General features: G+C 34.8%; 1 protein-coding gene and 1 long non-coding RNA gene across 2 annotated transcripts; both read right to left on the bottom strand.

Annotated features, from left to right (window-relative positions):
- Positions 1 to 80: 80 nt before the first annotated feature.
- Positions 81 to 16,732, bottom strand: LOC100372821 (dehydrogenase/reductase SDR family member 1-like). Its single transcript, XM_006816846.2, has 8 exons — positions 16,556 to 16,732; positions 8,887 to 8,948; positions 8,278 to 8,421; positions 7,259 to 7,338; positions 4,190 to 4,322; positions 1,767 to 1,907; positions 943 to 1,012; positions 81 to 577 (listed from the first exon to the last, which is right to left on the bottom strand). Exons 1-8 carry the CDS (start codon positions 16,665 to 16,667, stop codon positions 363 to 365), a joined length of 957 nt encoding a protein of 318 aa, XP_006816909.1. The 5' UTR covers positions 16,668 to 16,732; the 3' UTR covers positions 81 to 362.
- A 990-nt stretch (positions 16,733 to 17,722) lies between these two features.
- Positions 17,723 to 18,611, bottom strand: LOC146742729 (uncharacterized). Its single transcript, XR_014929852.1, has 2 exons — positions 18,391 to 18,611; positions 17,723 to 17,901 (listed from the first exon to the last, which is right to left on the bottom strand). It is a non-coding gene; the product is annotated as an uncharacterized LOC146742729 (long non-coding RNA).
- Between the last annotated feature and the right edge of the window lie 6,264 nt (positions 18,612 to 24,875).

Here is a 24,875-nt window from a genome sequence, read left to right as displayed (position 1 = left end):
CGCGCAATGGTACGAGGATTGATTGTTCCACTCAAAAAACAAAACAAAAACAAAAAACGTCAAAAGACAATATAACAATCTTTAGTCGCATTATTTTTTATCACATATTACTAAAATGACTTGAAGGGTATTGCTCTTTGAGTGAAGAACAGGGTGGTTTCAACAAGCAATCGTCTACAGCTGATACTCTTATAATTTGTCAACAATTATTCATAGATATGTGTCTTTGAAAGGTAAATTCGTACTGTCCATTCACAAACTTCGAGAAAGCTTTCATAGAGTTATTCAATGTATATTATTTTATAGTCGATTTGAATATCAGTTGTAATAATAATAATTATAACAACGATATTTGGTATTGTTTATAATTTATGCAAAAATGCAGCCATCATCCACCGCGGGATGGTGATAAATCTTGGAATAAACATCGGTAGCCACGTATATCCACTAAGCTGCAAAGAATCTTTTAAGTACCTACTGTGAGGTGGTACGTTTCCATCAATGTCTGTAAAACCATACTCTGATGCCAAGTCTCCCACTAATAAAATACGACCCGTTTTCTTCATTATGTTTGGGTCTGTAACGATAGGTAAATTTATATTATAGAATTGTAATTAATCATTTTGATAACTTTGATTGGAATTACTAGTAATTAGTTGTGATTATTCGACAAAATTATTGCCACACTTGACTGCGCTCCAAATGAAGTCTCCCTTCTTGAGAAATATCCTGTTGCAAGTAATCTCAGTGTTATTATGATTGACAAATATGGCCGACATTCTGCCATATATGAATCAAACAAAATAGTATATTATACAAGGAAAGCAAACACCAACTCTAACAGGCACATGATGGCACACGACAAATATATTTCTACTGTTGGATGTTGAAAAAAAAATATTTTAACCCTGTTATATATTCAGAATATAACACGTTAGTTACCGCTTGCCAGGTGTACGACTCCCTTGCCAGCATACTCGGTACTTTCTCCATTTTCAAATATTTTCGTTGTCTGTAAAGATGAAGTAGAATATTCGAAATCTAAAATCCTTGTTTCAAAATGTCTGACGCTGTACAGCAACAAGGAACAGAGACGGGTTTATTTTGTGACACATAGATAATGCCGCTGCAACGGTACCGAATTGTGACGACTCGCAATTAGTTTTCGTTCACACGCGTACAGTGTTTTGAGCCGGTAATTAAACCTGTGTGACTGCGTAGTCATTTAAAACAAGCAATGTATGAAATTGCAGTGCTGTTTATTAGTTATCGTAAGACAGTAAGTAAGTTATGTACAACATTATGTATCAATCATTTCACCGCAAGTGTTCACTATTCGTGTAAAGTTATTAATGGTATTAACCGTCATGTGATATGCTAATCTAAGTTTAGTGGGTGAGGCTTATGTCAATGACATCAAAATATATCAAGTTATTCATGCGACATGTATGTGGAACAACAGAACCTTTATAACAGATGTATGGTGATTTTTCAGAGTATAAAAATAGTAATATTAATAGTGGGAACCCCGCACGAGTAAATCAGACCTCACACGGACGAACTTGCTTGGAAATATCACACAACCACGCAAGAATTATTGCAAAATCGTCCATGTTACCAAAAGTGTTTCTAACTTAGTATGAAAGTACACCCTACGTTCAGCAACCAGACAAACAGATATTTTGAACTGTAAATATTCTAAATTAGGAAATCATATGTAATTATTACAAAAGACAACTAACAATGGTAGATTGTAATAATCTCACCTTATCTACTCTGCCATCATTTCGGGCTCGACTCAACATGTCATTAATCAACTCAGTTTTCACAGGCCCAGGGTGCAATGAAACAGCCGCAACGTTGTGTTTTCTCAGTTCCTGTGCACAGTCGTGCGCCATTTTGTCAACCTGGAAAGTTTACATCATAGCACGGCATGATTATTAACTTCGAATGAGTCACGCCCTCTAGCGACAAAAGCGTTCATGTGTTGTCAAGGTGACGTAATTGGTGTAATCGATATCGTTCAACTGAACTATTCTGTTTGTGTATTCAATCGTAATTTAGAATATAGCAAATCTCTAAAGCACATACACCAACGCAATATCGTTACCGAATGCATTCACTGCGAACAGAATCCTTCCGTCGCTAGAGGGCGCGATTTACATTTATGTATTATGTTCCATTAACGGAGTCAATGTGTGAACAGTCATTGCATCGAACCACATAAAGATAATATAATTTGTTATAATAATTTGTAGGTAAGTCCGATTATTTTTATAATTAGCGAGATTTATAAAAAAAACAACAAGCATTGATAGTCTCCGTTTAGTATTAGCTGTGGTCGATGTAAATGTTCAGTACAAGTGACATGTAGAAATGAAAGATCAATGTTTTTTAACACTAACACAGACTACAGATTGTGTTACTCTCAGTATAGTATCTACGTGGAAACTTTGAACTGAATTGGACTACATATTATAGAGGAAATAGCATGAAAGAAAAACACAGCCAGTCGGGTATTGTTGTTCAAGCAACTCCAAAAGAATGGCTGGCACCGTAACCTAATATGTAAGGTCATCATACAAAGTTTGATTGAAAATGCCCTATTCAACTTTGAACTGAATCAGGCCATATCGCCCTGTTCATCTCAAAGAAACAGTTCCGGACATAATACAGAATATGATTTTACGTTTTTTTGACAATGTGGCCACCATTTCGACAAATTTGATCAAATCTCAAAAACAAAACATGGTGTTGTGTTATCTTGAAGTATAGTATCTATGTACAAACTTTGAACTGAATCAGGCCATATCTTATGGAGGAATCAGCACAAAAACGAAAACAAAACAAAATGGCCGCCAGTCGGCCATCGTGAACCGAATCTCGAAAAAAAGTGAAGTGCACCTATAACCCAATACGCATGATCACCATGGCACAGTCCCAGTTAGTTATCAAATTTAAGATATATAGTTTTGTTTATAGTAATATAGCTGGAATATAACCATGTCAGGAATATGATTGTTTAACATTAAAATGATTGACATTTTTATCTGATCGTCAAACAAGTACTTGTCCATATTGAGAGATATTGCTCTGGAACAGCATTCAAAATCAGCCATTTTGAATACATGTATATACATGTATATAACATGATGTATAACGAATATATAAAATTTAAATATAATGAGTCAAAACATTTAAGAGATATGGCTCTAGAAGCCCAAACATTAAAACAAAATGGCCGCCAGACAGCCATTTTGAATCCGATCTGAAAAATAAATGATGTGCATCAGGAACCTGTAATGTCTAATATATGTACCAAGTTTGAACGAAATCCATCCATAAATTCCAGAAATGCTTGATATTTGATGATTGTTTAGCACAAAAATGGCCACCATTCGGTCATTTTGAATAGGATCGTCAAACCAATATATCTGTATATCTATGACATGATGTATAATGAATATTTAAAATTTGAACATAATCAGTGAAAGCAAGTCAGAGATATGGCACGAGAACCACAATCATTAATATAAAATGGCCGCCAGTCGGGCATTTTGAATCTTATCTGAAAAACAAAATTATTTGCATCAAGGTCCCATAATGTCTAATGTATATACCAAGTTTGAACAAAACCCATCTGTAAACAGCCGAGAAATGCTTGATTTTGATGATTTTTAGCACAAAAATGGCTGCCATTCGGCCATCTTGAATCAGATCGTGAAACAAATTAACGTGCATATTTATAATATCATGTATGATGTATGTGTGAAGTTTGATTGTGATTGGTCCAGGCATTTATAAGATACAGGTCCGGACGCACGCACAGACGCAAGCACACACACATAAGTCCCTGTTTTCGGACTGTATCCGAACGGGGACTAAAAACATCCTGTTCAGGTCCGAGAAACAGTTCAGGACACCTTTAAATATCAGAATTTAGCAAATTTGAGGGACAAAATGACTGCCACACAGCCATATTTAATCGAATCATAACGAAAAGGGTCATCATATCTTGTCTGTATGCCAAGTTTGAACGAGATCGGTCAAAGGGTGTCCAAGTAATGGCTCTGGGCGGACACACGGACGGACGGAACTGCAAATTAATAGTCCCCGTTTTCGGACTACCTTTTCACAGCAATCATATTGTATATAGACTACGCATCTACCTAGTGATGGTCATATTTACCCCTGCTTTTCCAGCACCATAAGCAACGTTAAACAGGTACATCAGTCCCCCTGGTGACGAGATGTTGATAATCAAACCCTGCTTTGCTGGTACCATCATTCTTGCTGCAAACACTGATGCAACGTAATGGCCTCTGACAAAATAAGGTAAACACATGATATGCTAGCCTGCTCACATATTTTCAGAATAAAATATATTAATGCGCGAGTTGTGTGTGTTATGTTTAGTAAGTGAACCACTATAGAAGGATTATAACATAGCTCGATTGGTCTGTGTTAAGGTAGCGAGAAGGGAAATTTTCACTTTTTTCTTGATTTTTCAAAAATTGATAAAACGGTTACTTTAGACCTTGATACATCACCCCAGGTTTACAAAAGATCGAAATTGCGAAATAACGTTGCTCAAATTAGTGTTTTAAAACACTAGCAGAAAAGACTACAACTGCCGTTTCGTGGATATTTGCATAGTGTTTATCTTTGGAAGGAATTAAATGATAACATCTTATCTGTATACTCTGTTGTTGACGATTCTGATATAACGGGTGATAAGCTTCCAGTTGCAAACAATGCGTGTTTATCTAACGTCCATTGTCAGCATTATTGTCAGTCGAGACTTCGTCGGAGAAACATGGTCATACAGTACTCATTTCGCCCAACCTTCCGCTTTTACATCGACCGCTTATCGCTTAATTTCCGACCACGCGGTCTTGTCCGACCGGAAACCGACCGCATTTTAATCGCGTTTTTTTTTTCGCTCGCTCGCTCATTGAAAACATTGACCGCTCGCCCAAACACTGAAAACTGACACATGGGTGGTCGACATTGTGGTTTTGATAGTAAAGTGTGAACATACAACTAGTATTAACTATTATTACATTCTGAACGACACTTCAAATCTAATAGCTGTATTACACTTGTATCGTGAAAGCAACTGAACTGGGACTTCTTGTTACGTGTTTTGGGTGCTTGTTCTAGATGTAATATTTTTATTTTAATGAGACAGTTACGTGAAAAAAAGCCTAGGTAACTCCTTTTGACAGAGCAGAGAAACGAGGAAATGTTAGTGATTAATTCCAAAAATAACGATATCGAATCCACATCGGTCCACGTCTGGTAAAATTTGACATTCCATTTTTAAAATTAAGTCACGATCATTGAATGAGCTCGGTCTATATCGTATACGTACCGCAAAAGTGCTCCCACAAAAAAATATTTTCGACTAAAAACGGCCACATGCCCTGAAAAAATCGAACAGAGCTTGACATGTATGAATAATTTATTGGGCTTAAATGAAAAACGTGTCAAATTTAGTTATAGCCATAACTATTTGGTGGCCAGTCGATGAACAATTCAAAGTCCTTCAGGGCTGAAAATCATCGACGCTACTCTGGTTTACTTTATTTCACAACTTGCAGAGAAAACTGATTCGCGTGAGCTCTAATGTATCTTAGCCTAGTATTTTCTTTTTGAACTAAGGTCAAATTCCATCAGTTTGTCAAAATATATGTTTTTCAGCGAATAATTTTGAAGCCTGTCACAGCACAAACAACTATGTGAATCGACGCCGGTGATTGGATTGTACGACGACCCTTCAATTAGCGTCAAATATGCTTTGTTACAACATCATTGATTGGCTGAGAGTCGCCTGATCGGAGCACGAACTGGGTCACAGAACCATATTTGTCCGTATTATCAACAGGACTTTGCAAAATAACCACACCCACATTTTCAATCATTTTTAGCGCGGAAGTTGCCAACAAATGTAAAAAAAATCGTGAATTTCATGGATTCGAATAAAATAAAGCAAGTGATTGATAAGGATGATTATTAATATTTTCCCCGATGCTCTTCGAATTTTTATTTTTTTTATTTCAAGGTAAGTAATGCGTAGCTGAAGTTGCATCGTCTTCAATGCGGTTGTTTCACCGCGAACAACTCTAGCTCTGTTTTGGGCATGGTTTAGTTTTGCGATGTAAAATAAAATATATATTAAAATAATAATACTTGATTAATTATTTTGGGTTTCAGCCCACAAATTACGGACATGATCTCCATGAAATATGGTCAATGTTTGTCTTCTCTCGGCTGATTGTCACGGTGTTGATCGACGCCCTTCCTAAACTCAGTATGGAGAAACCAACGGGGATCGACATTCCAAACAAACAATCGAAATTATCAACGAAAAACGAGATTTTTCTAGATATTTACAAACATACTGTCATGACAAACATATGTAAAATTAACAAATACACAAAGAGGTGTAATATTAGGTTTTATTTTAGGCTTAGAAATATTATCTTTCACTCAGCCCATGCATGTAACTGCCATTTAGCTTTACGGTCCTTCAGCATCGGGGGAAAACAACAATAATTATACAAAACACATTGCAAAGACTCAACAATCAGGAAAGAAACCCCAGACAACCCTGTCGTACTTGTGTTGAAATACATTTTGTATTTCACGTCAGAATATTGTTTAAAATAAAATATTCAGTCCAAGCCAAATCGAGGTCAAAGGGTCAGGTTGCGTGCATATAATTATATATAGTTATATATAGTTCGTGCAAATAAGGTAACAAAGTTTGTGCACCGTGCACTGGGGAGTTGTCCACGTGTACCCAAGTGCCATAGCGTGCCGTTTACAAACAAGCGTCTACCCATGATCCTGTGCGTTTTTAGTGTGTGATGTTATCATCGCTTGTGACTCAATTCCCGCATGTGCGTAGATGATGACCCTCCCGCTTTAATGCATTCACCTGCCATTAAAACTTATCGCCCCACTTTTCTGACTTTTTTTTACAATATGGTTTCATTTCCCATTGTTGCTCACAACATTCACATAAAAAAGAAAGGTAACTTTCGGAGACAAAATGGGTCAAACAATCATGACGATTTTTGAGCCATTTACCATTATAGTAAACATATTTCGTCATATCTAAGATTTCATCATTCTGATACAAATGATGAAAAAAAAATATTTATTACTATTGACTTATTTATATTGAATATTGTGTATTTTTATGGAATAATTCTTTAACATGATTTTCTATAATAGTTTTCAAGACACCTACCTGAGTCCAACTGTGTTCACAGTGTCCCAAAAGCAAGGGTCGAGTTTCCAGAATTTGTTTGTTGGACCTTGAAATAAAGCCTGGTGAGAGGAGAAACAAATAAAAGAGCCATGTTTGAGTCAGCAACAAATACCGTTGCCATATATGGTATACTCTAAATCATTAGTTTAATTAGAAATAATTTATAATAGTGTGAGAAGTTCTCGAGATTGTTATACATTATGTAGGCCCATGTGAAATAACACAATGACAATTAAACAAAAATATAATTAATATAATTCTGTATAATTTGGCGGAAATACTGGACATGTGATCTTTATCACAGATATCTCCCACTCATATGAGGTTATTAAGAGAATGTTGAAAAGTATGCACGAAGAGAGTACAGCGAAAATATCGACCGACGCCCTAGTATTATACATCTTTTTCTCCCAAAGATACATCACAGGAATGCCGAAATACAAAATGTTTAGAACAGATTTAAAAAACTTATTTGTATGGGGTCCGGTCATAACCCCGGGGACTGCCATGTTTGTTTTTACTATTAAAGGACGATTACGCGCGTAATCGTTGCATATTTGGAATTTCCTAATATGGTAGGATGAAAATAACCTGTAAAATACCACAAAGTTACGGCACGCTGTAACATATGGCGTTAAGGTGACAGATGTATAATAATACTACATATATTCTCATTATCCTTAGAAAATAGGTACATACGATCTCAGACAACCAAGCTTGGCTGGTTGTTACGATATATTCAGAATAATTACATTTTATCGAAAATGAGTGGCTCAGTCCATTATATTTATACAAGTGCAACTTAAAATTGTGAAAACAGGAAAACAAAAAGGGGAAAACTGGGGAACAAACCGCCTAAAAGTGAAAAACCAGTCAAACTTTGTATCAGTGACAAGTCTGAATATTGAAAATTATAACCCCCATTGCACATAGGTGGGTGGACTGTCTTTTGTCTCAGACAGGAGTTTTATGTTTTCTAAAGTCTATGATTTACTTACTTGAACTGCTGAATATGCGTTATTCACCAAGAGATCCAATCGTCCATTTTGTTCTTTGTTGATTTTATTGAATAATTCTTCTACTTGTTTATCATCTGTGTGATCACATTTCACTGGTATACAGGTGCCACCACGTTCCTCGACCTGAACATAATGACAATATTATGTGTTCGCCACACTGTGTGGCATACCAATAAATAATTGTACATGCACGCAATCACACATATTTTACAACGCAAGATTCGAACTCATGATCAAGGAAATCTCCTCGCCACAGCAGACAGTCACGTGCATTGTGCAACACGCACAGTAGGCACAAATCCGGTTGACAAGCAGTAATAGAACATTGAAATAGTTCGTTCAATTTTGTCGGATGGCCGATTTACAGGGAAATATAGTTTTACTAGATAACTACCCAATAAACATTGTTTTCACGAAGATTATAAAAATAAACATAAATATTTTATGAAATTACAATGAATAATTATACAACATGTAATAATTTAAATTCATTTCTTCAGTTGACTATTTTGGAGCGTTTTTAGTCTATTTTCACGTCAATCTTGTTGAAAACAATTGTATCGACATTGTTGTTCTAAATGTAAGTACCTGTTTTGCGGTTTCCTGTAAGGATCCTGGTACTGGTGTGTTATTCGGTGTAAATGTTCGACCTACAGAATTAGATCAGTATATACGTTTCATTCAGAAGGGAAACACAATTTTATCAGAGCATAATTATTCAAAGCACGTACAGTTGCAATCGCAAAACCCAACTTGCCACGTGGCCAACACGCCGTGTCACTGGGTCATTGTGGGTGTACTAGCCGTGAATCTAGGACTGTTTGCAAGTTATTTAAGGCCCATTATCAGCCTCGAGTTCATAGTCACATTACGAGAGAGAAAACTGACAGAGAAACCCAAAACAAAGCAACAAACTGCAGGACAGTCGTTAAACTTGTACCATGTTCCGTGGTATTTTTCATGCACCACTATTCACATTTAGACTACGTAGAGATGAGTTTTTGGAGTCTTTTGTGTATTACTGTATTTGTGTACTACATTATGTAATGTGCCTAAACAATTACTATATTGGTGTACTGCATTATGTAATGTGCATAATAAATTACTATATTGGTGTACTGCATTATGTAATGTGCCTAATCAATTACTATATTGTTGTACTGTATTATGTAATGTACCAAATCAATTACTATATTAGTGTACTACATATTTTAATGTGCCTAATCGATTACCGTATTGGTGTACTGTATTATGTAATGTGCCTAATCAATTACTATATTGGTGTACTGTATTATGTAATGTGCCTCATCAATTACCGTATTGTTGTACTGTATTATGTAATGTACCAAATCAATTACTATATTAGTGTACTACATTATGTAATGTGCCTAATCAATTACTATATTGGTGTACTGTATTATGTAATGTGCCTAATCAATTACTATATTGGTGTACTGTATTATGTAATGTGCCTAATCAATTACTATATTGGTGTACTGTATTATGTAATGTACCTAATCAATTACTATATTGGTGTACTGTATTATGTAATGTACCTAATCAATTACTATATTGGTGTACTGTATTATGTAATGTGCCTAATCAATTACTATATTGGTGTACTGTATTATGTAATGTACCTAATCAATTACTATATTGGTGTACTGTATTATGTAATGTGCCTAATCAATTACTATATTGGTGTACTGTATTATGTAATGTACCTAATCAACTACTATATTGGTGTACTGTATTATGTAATGTGCCTAATCAATTACTATATTGGTGTACTGTATTATGTAATGTGCCTAATCAATTACTATATTGGTGTACTGTATTATGTAATGTACCTAATCAATTACCGTATTGTTGTACTGTATTATGTAATGTGCCACATTAATTACTATATTGGTGTACTGTATTATGTAATGTGCCTAGTCAATTACCGTATTGTTGTACTGTATTATGTAATGTGCCACATTAATTACTATATTGGTGTGCTGCATATTGTAATGTGCCTAATCAATTACTATATTGGTGTACTGTATTATGTAATGTGCCACATTAATTACTATTATAATGGTGTGCTGCATATTGTAATGTGCCTAATCAATTATTATATTGGTGTACTGTATTATGTAATGTGCCCAATCAATTACTATATTGTTGTACTGTATTATGTAATGTGCCTAATCAATTACCGTATTGGTGTACTGTATTATGTAATGTGCCTAATCAATTACTATATTGGTGTACTCTATTATGTAATGTGCCTAATCAATTACCGTATTGGTGTACTGTATTATGTAAGGTGCCTAATCAATTACTATATTGGTGTACTGTATTATGTAATGTGCCTAATCAATTACCGTATTGGTGTACTGTATTATGTAATGTGCCTAATCAATTACTATATTGGTGTACTGTATTATGTAATGTGCCACATTAATTACTATATTGGTGTGCTGCGTATTGTAATGTGCCTAATCAATTACTATATTGGTGTACTGTATTATGTAATGTGTCTAATCAATTACTATATTGTCGTACTGTATTATGTAATGTGCCTAATCAATTACTATATTGTTGTACTGCATTATGTATTGTGCCTAATCAATTTCCATATTGGTGTACTGTATTATGTAATGTGCCTCATCAATTACTATATTGGTGTACTGTATTATGTAATGTGCCACATTAATTACTATATTGGTGTGCTGCATATTGTAATGTGCCTAATCAATTACTATATTGGTGTACTGTATTATGTAAGGTGCCTAATCAATTACTATATTGGTGTACTGTATTATGTAATGTGCCTAATCAATTACTATATTGGTGTACTGTATTATGTAATGTGCCACATTAATTACTATATTGGTGTGCTGCATATTGTAATGTGCCTAATCAATTACTATACTGGTGTACTGTATTATGTAAGGTGCCTAATCAATTACTATATTGGTGTACTGTATTATGTAATGTGCCTAATCAATTACTATATTGGTGTACTGTAGTATGTAATGTGCCTAATCAATTACTATATTGGTGTACTGTATTATGTAATGTGCCTAATCAATTACTATATTGGTGTACTGTATTATGTAATGTGCCTAATCAATTACTATATTTGTGTACTGTATTATGTAAGGTGCCTAATCAATTTATATTGGTGTACTGTATTATGTAATGTGCCTAATCAATTACTATATTGTTGTACTGTATTATGTAATGTGCCTAATCAATTACCACATTGGTGTACTGTATTATGTAATGTGCCCAATCAATTACTATATTGTTGTACTGTATTATGTAATGTGCCTAATCAATTACCGTATTGGTGTACTGTATTATGTAATGTGCCTAATCAATTACTATATTGGTGTACTCTATTATGTAATGTGCCTAATCAATTACCGTATTGGTGTACTGTATTATGTAATGTGCCTAATCAATTACCGTATTGGTGTACTGTATTATGTAAGGTGCCTAATCAATTACTATATTGGTGTACTGTATTATGTAATGTGCCTAATCAATTACCGTATTGGTGTACTGTATTATGTAATGTGCCTAATCAATTACTATATTGGTGTACTGTATTATGTAATGTGCCACATTAATTACTAGATTGGTGTGCTGCCTATTGTAATGTGCCTAATCAATTACTATATTGGTGTACTGTATTATGTAATGTGCCTAATCAATTACTATATTGTCGTACTGTATTATGTAATGTGCCTAATCAATTACTATATTGTTGTACTGCATTATGTATTGTGCCTAATCAATTTCCATATTGGTGTACTGTATTATGTAATGTGCCTCATCAATTACTATATTGGTGTACTGTATTATGTAATGTGCCACATTAATTACTATATTGGTGTGCTGCATATTGTAATGTGCCTAATCAATTACTATATTGGTGTACTGTATTATGTAAGGTGCCTAATCAATTACTATATTGGTGTACTGTATTATGTAATGTGCCTAATCAATTACTATATTGGTGTACTGTATTATGTAATGTGCCACATTAATTACTATATTGGTGTGCTGCATATTGTAATGTGCCTAATCAATTACTATACTGGTGTACTGTATTATGTAAGGTGCCTAATCAATTACTATATTGGTGTACTGTATTATGTAATGTGCCTAATCAATTACTATATTGGTGTACTGTAGTATGTAATGTGCCTAATCAATTACTATATTGGTGTACTGTATTATGTAATGTGCCTAATCAATTACTATATTGGTGTACTGTATTATGTAATGTGCCTAATCAATTACTATATTGGTGTACTGTATTATGTAAGGTGCCTAATCAATTTATATTGGTGTACTGTATTATGTAATGTGCCTAATCAATTACTATATTGTTGTACTGTATTATGTAATGTGCCTAATCAATTACCACATTGGTGTACTGTATTATGTAATGTGCCTAATCAATTTCCATATTGGTGTACTGTATTATGTAATGTGCCTAATCAATTACTATATTGTTGTACTGTATTATGTAATGTGCCTAATCAATTACCATATTGGTGTACTGTATTATGTAATGTGCCTAATCAATTACTATATTGGTGTACTGTATTATGTAATGTGCCACATTAATTACTATATTGGTGTGCTGCATATTGTAATGTGCCTAATCAATTACTATATTGGTGTACTGTATTATGTAAGGTGCCTAATCAATTACTATATTGGTGTACTGTATTATGTAATGTGCCTAATCAATTACTATATTGGTGTACTGTATTATGTAATGTGCCTAATCAATTTCCATATTGGTGTACTGTATTATGTAATGTGCCACATTAATTACTATATTGGTGTACTGTATTATGTAAGGTGCCTAATCAATTACTATATTGGTGTACTGTATTATGTAATGTGCCACATTAATTACTATATTGGTGTGCTGCATATTGTAATGTGCCTAATCAATTACTATATTGGTGTACTGTATTATGTAAGGTGCCTAATCAATTACTATATTGGTGTACTGTATTATGTAATGTGCCTAATCAATTACTATATTGGTGTACTGTATTATGTAATGTGTCTAATCAATTACTATATTGGTGTACTGTATTATGTAATGTGCCTAATCAATTACTATATTGGTGTACTGTATTATGTAATGTGTCTAATCAATTACTATATTGTTGTACTGTATTATGTAAGGTGCCTAATCAATTACTGTATTGGTGTACTGTATTATGTAAGGTGCCACATTAATTACTATATTGGTGTGCTGCATATTGTAATGTGCCTAATCAATTACTATATTGGTGTACTGTATTATGTAAGGTGCCTAATCAATTACTATATTGGTGTACTGTATTATGTAAGGTGCCTAATCAATTACTATATTGTTGTACTGTATTATGTAATGTGCCTAATCAATTACTATATTGTTGTACTGTATTATGTAATGTGCCTAATCAATTACTATATTGGTGTACTGTATTATGTAATGTACCTAATCAATTACTATATTGGTGTACTGTATTATGTAAGGTGACTAATCAATTACTATATTGGTGTACTGTATTATGTAATGTGCCTAATCAATTACTATATTGTTGTACTGTATTATGTAATGTGCCTAATCAATTACTATATTGGTGTACTGTATTATGTAATGTGCCTAATCAAATACCGTATTGGTGTACTGCATTATGTAAGGTGCCTAATCAATTACTATATTGTTGTACTGCATTATGTAATGTGCATAATCAATTACTATATTGGTGTACTGTATTATGTAATGTGCCTAATCAATTACTATATTGGTGTACTGCATTATGTAAGGTGCCTAATCACTATATTGTTGTACTGTATTATGTAATGTGCATAATCAATTACTATATTGTTGTACTGTATTATGTAAGGTGCCTAATCAATTACTATATTGGTGTACTACATTATGTAAGGTGCCTAATCAATTACTATATTGTTGTACTGTATTATGTAAGGTGCCTAATCAATTACTATATTGTTGTACTGTATTATGTAAGGTGCCTAATCAATTACTATTATGGTGTACTACATTATGTAAGGTGCCTAATCAATTACTATATTGTTGTACTGTATTATGTAAGGTGCCTAATCAATTACTATATTGGTGTACTGTATTATGTAAGGTGCCTAATCAATTACTATATTGGTGTACTGTATTATGTAATGTGCCTCATCAATTACCGTATTGTTGTACTGTATTATGTAATGTACCAAATCAATTACTATATTGGTGTACTGTATTATGTAATGTGCCTCATCAATTACCGTATTGTTGTACTGTATTATGTAATGTACCAAATCAATTACTATATTAGTGTACTACATTATGTAATGTGTCTAATCAATTACTATATTGGTGTACTGTATTATGTAATGTGCCTAATCAATTACTATATTGGTGTACTGTATTATGTAATGTGCCTAATCAATTACTATATTGGTGTACTGTATTATGTAATGTACCTAATCAATTACTATATTGGTGTACTGTATTATGTAATGTACCTAATCAATTACTATATTGGTGTACTGTATTATGTAATGTGCCTAATCAATTACTATATTGTTGTACTGTATTATGTAATGTGCCTAATCAATTACTATATTGGTGTACTGTATTATGTAAAGTGCCTAATCAATTACTATATTGTTGTACTGTATTATGTAATGTGCCTAATCAATTACTATATTGGTGTACTGTATTATGTAAGGTGCCTAATCAATTACTATATTGGTGTACTACATTATGTAAGGTGCTTAATCAATTACTATATTGTTGTACTGTATTATGTAAGGTGCCTAATCAATTACTATATTGGTGTACTACATTATGTAAGGTGCCTAATCAATTACTATATTGTTGTACTGTATTATGTAAGGTGCCTAATCAATTACTATATTGTTGTACTGTATTATGTAAGGTGCCTAATCAATTACTATATTGTTGTACTGTATTATGTAATGTGCATAATCAATTACTATATTGTTGTACTGTATTATGTAAGGTGCCTAATCAATTACTATATTGTTGTACTGTATTATGTAATGTGCCTAATCAATTACTATGTTGGTGTACTGTATTATGTAAGGTGCCTAATCAATTACTATATTGTTGTACTGTATTATGTAATGTGCCTAATCAATTACTATATTGTTGTACTGTATTATGTAAGGTGCCTAATCAATTACTATATTGGTGTACTGTATTATGTAATGTACCTAATCAATTACCGTATTGTTGTACTGTATTATATAATGTGCCTAATCAATTACTATATTGTTGTACTGTATTATGTAATGTGCCTAATCAATTACTATATTGGTGTACTGCATATTGTAATGTGCCTAATCAATTACTATATTGGTGTACTACATATTGTAATGTACGTAATCAATTACTGTATTGTTGTACTGTATTATGTAAGGTGCCTAATCAATTACTATATTGGTGTACTGCATATTGTAATGTGTCTAATCAATTACTATATTGTTGTACTGTATTATGTAATGTGCCTGATCAATTACCGTATTGTTGTACTGTATTATGTAATGTGCCTAATCAATTACTATATTGTTGTACTGTATTATGTAATGTGCCTAATCAATTACTATACTGGTGTACTGCATATTGTAATGTGCCTAATCAATTACTATATTGGTGTACTACATATTGTAATGTACGTAATCAATTACCGTATTGTTGTACTGTATTATGTAAGGTGCCTAATCAATTACTATATTGTTGTACTGTATTATGTAATGTGCCTAATAAATTACTATATTGGGGTACTGTATTATGTAATGTGCCTAATCTAACTGTGATTGATTTTATTGTTTTTTCATGGGCGAATTTATTAAGTGTGTGAATGTTTAAAATGTTGTCTAATTTAGCAATATTTCAGCCAATGCCATAGCCCCGTCGCTGAGGTATCATGGGAGTAGGAACCAGCAGGGAAACCCACAAACAGTCGTGAACTCAGGGCAGTCGCTCGATTCGAGTTTCGTGACTCGCGTGCCCAACAAATCAGTGTTGGGCAAGAAACGAGCCTTGATAGTCATGTATATTCCAGATTAACGTGTTATTTATATGTGTTAAGTTTACTACCGGTCTCCACACGCTCTCTGACTCTATTTATGGGACTGGAGGCAGGGAGTAAACAATAACACATATGACCCTGGAAAAACAATGTAGGATGTATATATACATACATACCTGTTATGTAAACCGTAGCTCCAGCCTCTCCGAGTTGTAATGCAATTCCTTTACCGATGCCACGACTAGCACCAGTTACTACGCACACCTTACCAAGCAATGGACGTGACATTATTTTTTACCCACGTTGTTCAATACACAAGTGATTCAGCTGTGCAAAGGGCATCACGGACGTGACGTCACATGTTAAGGGGTCAAAGGTTTTACAGTCACACATACAGTCGCGCATAGTGGAGCTTTTGTATCAGTACTGATCACGTTAATTTCAGAAATATACACACCCGTTTCACACTATGTACACATTGAAAAAGTTGTTTTAACCTTAAATGTCCTTTTATCAACACATTTCGCTAATATTAAAGCGCGGTGATCGTCGTGCAGCGCGTGTTCGAATGTCAATAAACGAAGTATTATACGCGCGTTGTATACGTCGCTATGAGTCCCACATCAAACAGGACGCGGCGCGACGACCATCGTCCTTTAAATTCCCCAACTCATTTATACGTCAGTTAATTAAATAATAATGTTTATCAATAAAAACTTATTTATTTTACACGGGTGGCAATAGCTAGAAGGAAAAAAGTTAAAAACGAGACAAAAAAAGAAAGAAGGAAAGGATGGTCACTAGTAGCATAGTGGTTGTCGCATTAGACTCATGATCGGTAGACCCAAATTCAAATCCTACCTTAGGCTGAACAGAAAAGGGTCGACCCTTACCCTGGGTGAGTGTGCCACAGACTCAATGGGAAGCCCAATTCCAGTGGCCGAGATTCAATCACTAACGAATGCGACTTTGGGGGGACCTTGGTTAAGGTCCGCAGGTGCTTGTGTTCGACCAAGTAATGGGGGACCCAATCTGATTAAAATCTGATGTAGTGTACGGGCTTTAATTATTTTGGCTATAAACTTATTTTAATTTTATTTTTTATTATATTTGTTATTGATGCCCTTTTATTTTATTATTTTACTTTGATTTTGAGATTTTTTTTTTAATTCCGCCCTACCTACATCTGATCCGACGCCTATCTAAGTCCCGTTCAAATCTCGCGTAAGTAACAGCCAATCACAGCCCCCCCTTTTATACAGGCTGTCGGTTGCTTACTTTTCAGTGTATACGGGCAATCTTTCTGTACATTATATTTTTCCCACTTGAATAAACCATTAATAGAAAATTGCTAGTATATTTTTATTTGCAAAAGAAATTCCACAGCATTTTACAATTTTTGTCATTACATTGAATATTTTTTTCACTTCCAACAAATGTGTACACTTCCAGATACATCTTCGCCAGCCAAGGTTCGTTCATTCAGTCATCGCTTCAATTTTACATCACTGAGCATAATTATCTAGAATGGAAGCAAAAAAATAAGTAAATCGTAATGATTAGAACACTGTAAACAGCTATAGTAAACAATGCAAACTGATTTTAAATTGTATAACGGTCACCAGCCCACGGCATCGACGCAGAAAATTGGAGCAAACAAATATTTCCTGATCAATTGCGATGTGTTCCAAATAAAAAATATTTTATTCCAGTCCAAATCAGCTCAATTACTTTAATAAAGAGTTATTGTATAATGTACAAAATGTTGATACAATTTGATGAATATTTACAGCTTCAATACCGTAGACGATTTTGGTCCGATCGTCAACAAAACATCCCCCGTCTCCAGGGCAGGCGACTGGAAAAAGACACTGGTGTTCGGTCGAATCGGTGGAAACAAAATCAACACTACCAGAATAACTATGCGGAATAACGATCTAAAGTCGAACCATTCGAGTCACAATATTAACATAAAAATGACTTTCGTTGCATTTGACAATGATAAACTTACCGAAAAGCCGTGTTATTCACGGTCGCTAACGTCGGTATAATCCGCCATTTTATTTGAGTGTGTTTGCCACCCGGTGACGTCATCATGAGCGCTATAGAAGGAGGTATGTGATTCGTTGACTAAAATCGTCGATAGTGGGTCTCGTTGAAATCTCGTTACATAGGCGTCGGATCAGATGTAGGTAGGGCGGAATTAAAAAAAATCACAAAATCAAAATCAAAGTAAAATAATGAGATAAAAGCGTATTAATAACAAAAGTAATAACAAATAAAATTAAAATAAGTTTATAGCCAAAATAATTAAAGCCCGTACACTACATCAGATTTTAATCAGATTGTGGGGGACCCCTCGCAGTTAGTGACTGAGTCCTGTGTGGTCTAACCAATAGTATCACCTCAATGATACAGTCTCGTACATCGTGAAACGTTCAACAATAAAAGTGCGAATGGAAAATATAATAACGAAGCGAACGATAGTTTGTCGTCTGCATAATATGTAGATATGGTAGTTTCTGATTGGCTCAATCTTATACGCCAATTACGTCAGAAGAATACAAAACACTATTGCACACACCCCGTCCCTGGCCTGTTTCACACAATAATGGACATTGAGTCGTTATATAATTCTTAAATATTGCTAATATAGCCCAACATACTAGGACGTTGTTAAAAGTTGCATTAACGCTTTGCAAATATGTAAAGCATTACACCAAAATAAGGTAAAACCGAAATGTGTTTGAATAATGTTGTCTTTACCGCCTACTAGTATTTTATTTTGCGAGAGTTGGAGGGTCGTATCCCTTAGAAAGACACACTTACAGTCAATCCCCCAGGCCGCAAGAATGTATGGGAAGGAGAATGATCTACTGGATCTACAGCGTAACTGACCTCCAAGAACAAACAAAGCCCTCTAGGTCTGTGAGCGTTTATTGTTCACAAATCTAGCTTATATCTTATGAGTTAAAGCGGGAGGGTCGTCACCTGCGCATGCGCGGGAATTGAGTCCCAAGCGACGATGACACACTAAAACGCAAAGGCTCGTGCGGAGACGCGTGTTTGTAAACAATGACACGCTATGGCCATCTGACGCATGGGCATGTGACGACTCCCCCGCTTTAAACAAGTAACGCACTTTATTCCACACACGTAAGGTGTGGGCAGGAAATACCCGACCCGCTACAAAGGGCAGTGGGATACATGTTGTATTATTACACAAAGATATAACACTAGAACAATAATAATTTAGTAATAATATTATAATATTTCCACACGGGTAATGAGTGGGCAAGAAATGCCGGACTTTTTGCAGGGAAACTCCTAAATCGGAAATGTAAATAATTGTCTAACACAGAAGCTTGCATGCATGCATAAAACTAAGAGACAAACATACATAACAGACAACAGACGCAAATAATATACTGGCGATTGGACACGGCCCTGCCTACATACAGTTTCTTCAAACTAGATGAAAACGAGTCTTTGCACGATGACGGCGTTTTTTCCAGCGAGTCTCTGCTAACGGTGGCAACGACGGTAATTATAGAACGCAGCTGAGTTCGACTTGCTTGCAGTCTGTTGCGATTCCGATGAAAAATTCTTGAAAAATAAATATGATTTGCGTAAACGAGGGGTGAACGCAAAAGTCATGTGACCGCGAAATCCCAACAGAATTGCCATCAGTGTAAGCGCCCGTTTTTACGCAACCTTGGAAGCTCGAATTACTAAAACAGAACGACGAAGCTGAAATATCCAAGAACCAACACATACAAAAATTATATCTCAAAAGTGAATATTCGCGGTGTATTTCAGGTCAAACCGGACCGGAAGTGGGAATTTGTTATTATTCCAAATATCCAAACATATTTTGGTATAACGTAGTAATCACTCGCACGGCCACCAAATGACTCCCCTTAGACGACATTTTGAACGTTTGGTTGAAGATCATTACATTTTTTACAATTTTAGGCTTAAATTTCTTTAGTAGTCATGGTAACAGTGGTTAAACTACCCAGACATGTCATAGGAGATGTTGTGTTGTCGTCGCGCTCTGATTCCTTCCCATGTCGAACTATAAAAGCGGCGTCCTTCCCCGATCGATTATTGAATAGTTGTGTGTCTTGGTGACTGGCAAACATATAACACTGTGTTGCCCTCGGGGGGGGGGGGGCATAAAATCATCTCCGCTTCTTTCTCGTTGACCATCAGCTAAATCAGTGGTATTGTTGTTACTTTTGAAAAACGTTAGTTCCGAGTCTTCTATCTTCTCCGCATGTCTTCTTTGTTTTAATCTGCCTATTGTGACATTATCATTCAGGTACGTTTTGTGCATATATTCCTAGATAAATGTCAATTATAACTTTGATTAGCTGAGAAGAATTTGAAGATTGTATTTAAAATTTAGGACATACATTGCCTACAGCAGTACTAAATTTATTCACTGTAAATCCAGGGTTCACGACCTGGTATGAGATCAGTGTATGTTATTTTGACTATGATAAATGTAATTTTCATTTGAAGACCTCACATTCGAATTATTAAATTGTTAGGATAACTTGCAAGTAACTCAGAGCCTCTCTGACACAATTTAAAGTTATAATATAACTATTTAAGCCAGTAATTGACTCTGCAGCTAGTTGAAAACTTACCCCTCCCCCAAATAGTCAAAATAGCTACTCGTACCTGTATTCTTCAATTATGTGAGTACCCCTGCGAAAGTGTGGAATTCACGGGATAGGTAATGCTTTATATGAGTAAGTACCACGCGTGTGATTCAAAATGGCGACCACGACAACAATTAAATCGCCTAGCTGCACGCACAGCATGGCTCCGACTCCACACCCTCTCGTTTCAGTTTCAATTGTGAAATTTATAAGTATTTATAAAGATGAAGAAAATTCAAAGAGTACATTGTGTGCTCACATGAAACTTGTAGGCGTGCTGTATGACTACATTGCTGATTTAAAGTTAATGATATTCAAATGCACATTCAAATAATAGTAATTATGATATTGAAAAACTTGACATTTGTTTGACAATCTTTGAGATAATTTGTTTTTATGATTCAGTTCTTAATGATGTCGTTATTTATATTTTTTTAAAACAACATCTCATTTTTATGCAAATTATGCATGAACTATGTCAAAATGAACATATAAAGTTTAAAAAATATCTTTCGATAAATTGTATAATGATAAATTCTACCCGATTAATACAAATAATGTGACCTTTGGTATTTTTTCCATGGTATTGTCACCTTTGACTTTTGTTTGACTGAGACATATTTTCTCGCTATTACAAATATCAATATAAAAATTTGATATGTGTGCATATGTGAATATATATGTGGTTCAATATAATGTTTTCCCAGACACCTTTGGGTCAGCCCCTTTTCTATAATGTCATTTTATTGTTTGGATGTACACACCTTTATTGCCAATTATAATATTAATATATTGTAGTAAATAGCTGCTATATTTTTCTGTTTCCTTTGTAGATTTCATAGTTACTTGTGTGATGGAGACTGAAAAGCCTAGATGGATAGGAGATGATTATTTGGTTAGAAAGTGTCATTGTTGTAGATGCGATTTTTCGAAAGGATTTTGTATACTCGATTTAACAGCTGCTGTGATTGGTTTTAGCACTCCAATCATCATCGCTTTTTGGGATACCATTATAATAAGAGAAATTTGCATTGCCATTTTTAGTAATATGGTATGTGTGAATATTGTGTGTGTAAGTGTATATTTAATAAATAAATGCGTGTGTGAAAAAGGCTCGTTAACAACAACAACAACAACAACAACAACAACAACAACAACAACAGTACCACATGATGACACTGAAGATGCTGAACCGAAAACGGATGTACAAATGACGGTGATTTATGTCGTTAAACCCTGGCAACCAATGCCATTGTGAGGGTAGGGAAGGTTCGGATCTTCTCAGTCACGGAAGTGAAAACTGAAACGGACACGTCATGTAAACTAGAACTCAATCTCGTTTATTCTTCAACAACAACGTATACAGATGTTAACTCGTAAACAACTGGAAAGCAACTGCTCAAAAACAAGCGCAAAACATACAATGTATCGCGTCAAGTAACAATTTGTAGGGCGGGAGGCGTTCTCATTGCCCGACTACGAATATGGTGTTTACTCCGACGTTTGGAACACATATTGGCCAAATTACAACTGGGTGTGCTAGTTTCTCATAGCATTGCATGCAAAAAATGAAATACGAAGAAAACATGGTTATGAATAAAAGATCAATAATTCAAATGAATCTCCCCACAGCCATCATTAGAGCAGTTGCCCGGGCAACCAATGCCTTCACTTGGACAGCAGCCTGCTATGACTGGTATATCAACGACAATAGAATCGTCGTCACATGACTCGGCACAGAGTTACTCACCACTAGAATACCAATCGACAGCCAGTAACATTGACTGTCCTCCGTTGTCTTTGGCTATACCTCCTCCCATGACATCTGAGTAAGTCAAGCTGCCATGTAGTGTGAACAACCGTTCAGAGCATACTAGTACTTGATTTTCAGATACGATTATGATGAAATTATTTGCACGTATCTGTTGATCGACTTATTTTGTTGATTACTAGCGAATGGCTGTGTTATGTCTGTCATCGGTTAGGACCATGCGAGGTCCTGGGTGGAACTTGGTTCAGTGATTTGGAACTAATTACGATATAACCGTCGCTATTCGGACTACTATTTCTGACAATTACATATATAGTGAACGATTAATCAAAAGATATGACGTGTTCAGTACTTAGTGTGATCAGTTGAATGTGTGAAAGCCACACCTTAGAGTCTTAATACTTCTTTGTAATTGGTTAAGGTTTTGAAAATGAATAAAGTTGTTTGAGTTGGTCTTGGCGAGTACACGAGGACAGACGCAGTCTAGGAGAGTCTAAGGCAGTCTAAGGGCAGTCTTGCGATGGTCTTGGGGACTTTTCCCCAGGGCGCTGTGTCTTATAGAGTGCTCGACTGACCGACTAAGACAAGAGTTGAAACGTATTTCGTTGTGTGTGTCTTATTTGACTGTAAAGTTTAAGAGACGTTCCCGATCCCGCACCTCAAGGGGACGCGATAGAGAGACGAGACGAGATTTCCCCCTGACACGTGTGGAGAACCCCAGAGGAAAAGAATTTCCCCCTGATATGATCATAAAAAGTTGATATGCGCCATTAGAGACTCAAAGTGCATTTACTGATGGGGGTGGTGGATTGACGAACATTTCACCGACTGAGGGCAGTATTGCATTAGCTAACTAAATACGTAACAGATGTAACATTCCGTGTTAAAATATTTTTCAGGTGTGATCCTGATAGAAGTAAACATGGAAACAATAATGGAATACAAAACTGAGTACGAAGAAAGCCTATGTTTCGTATTCCATTATTGTTTCCGTGTTTACTTCTATCAGGATCACACCTGAAAAATATTTTAATACGGAATGTTACATCTGTTACGTATTTAGTTAGCTAATGCAATACTGCCCTCAGTCGGTGAAATGTTCGTCAATCCACCACCCCCATCAATACTGCCCTCAGTCGGTGAAATGTTCGTCAATCCACCAGCCCCATTAATACACGTGATACTGGTTTGGAGAAAATGGTAACTCATATAAACGGTTCAACAAATGTTTGCAGATTTTCACGCTATGTTATCAAACAATTAAGCATTATTATTGAGTCATTTGATTAGTCATTGAACAAATAAATTCGAAACATTATTTCATTGTAACGTGACATCTTATCGGTCAGAATCATTTCCATGGTTAGTCACGTTGTACTCTCAGCTCAACAATGGCATTCACTCCATCTTTATGAATATTTATAATTCAAACTGATCTATTGACCTTCGTTGATGGGGTGTTCAATTCAACTGCTATTGAAAATTATAAATGTTTATAAAGATGAAGAAAAAGTCTTTATTGCGTTGGGAGTGTTGATTTATAATTTGTTTTTTGTACGTACAGCAGACCTTAGAAAAACTGTGTGTACACTAATATTAACCTGGAAGACTATATATATATATATATATATATATATATATATATATATATATATATATAGGTAAAAGGAATTTGAAATACCTTTAGGAAGCTAATCTTGTAAAATTCCTGTAAACATTAATAAATATACAATAATTTAAATATTTGGCACCAAACTAAATAAGTAAATAGAAAAAAATGCTTCCATATAGTACTTCATGACAATACTGTTTTTATAAAAGCGGAGAATATAATAAAGAAACAAAATAAAGTTATGTGATGTATCTCGCCAATAGTAAATCCTTCAGTTTTTGTTTGAATATATTGAATATATGCCTTGGTTGTGATCTTAATGTGACAGGCAGACTGTCCCATAATTTAAATCCTAAATACAAAATTGAAAATTGTATTCATTTTCGGAACAAGTAAGTCACATCGGTGCCTTTGTCTGGTATTGTGACAGTGCTGAATGTGCA

The sequence above is a fragment of the Saccoglossus kowalevskii genome, chromosome 6 (genome assembly GCF_978046115.1).
Source record: "Saccoglossus kowalevskii chromosome 6, keSacKowa6.1, whole genome shotgun sequence".
Taxonomy (NCBI): Eukaryota; Metazoa; Hemichordata; class Enteropneusta; family Harrimaniidae; genus Saccoglossus; species Saccoglossus kowalevskii.
This window is presented reverse-complemented; position numbering and strand designations above follow the sequence as displayed.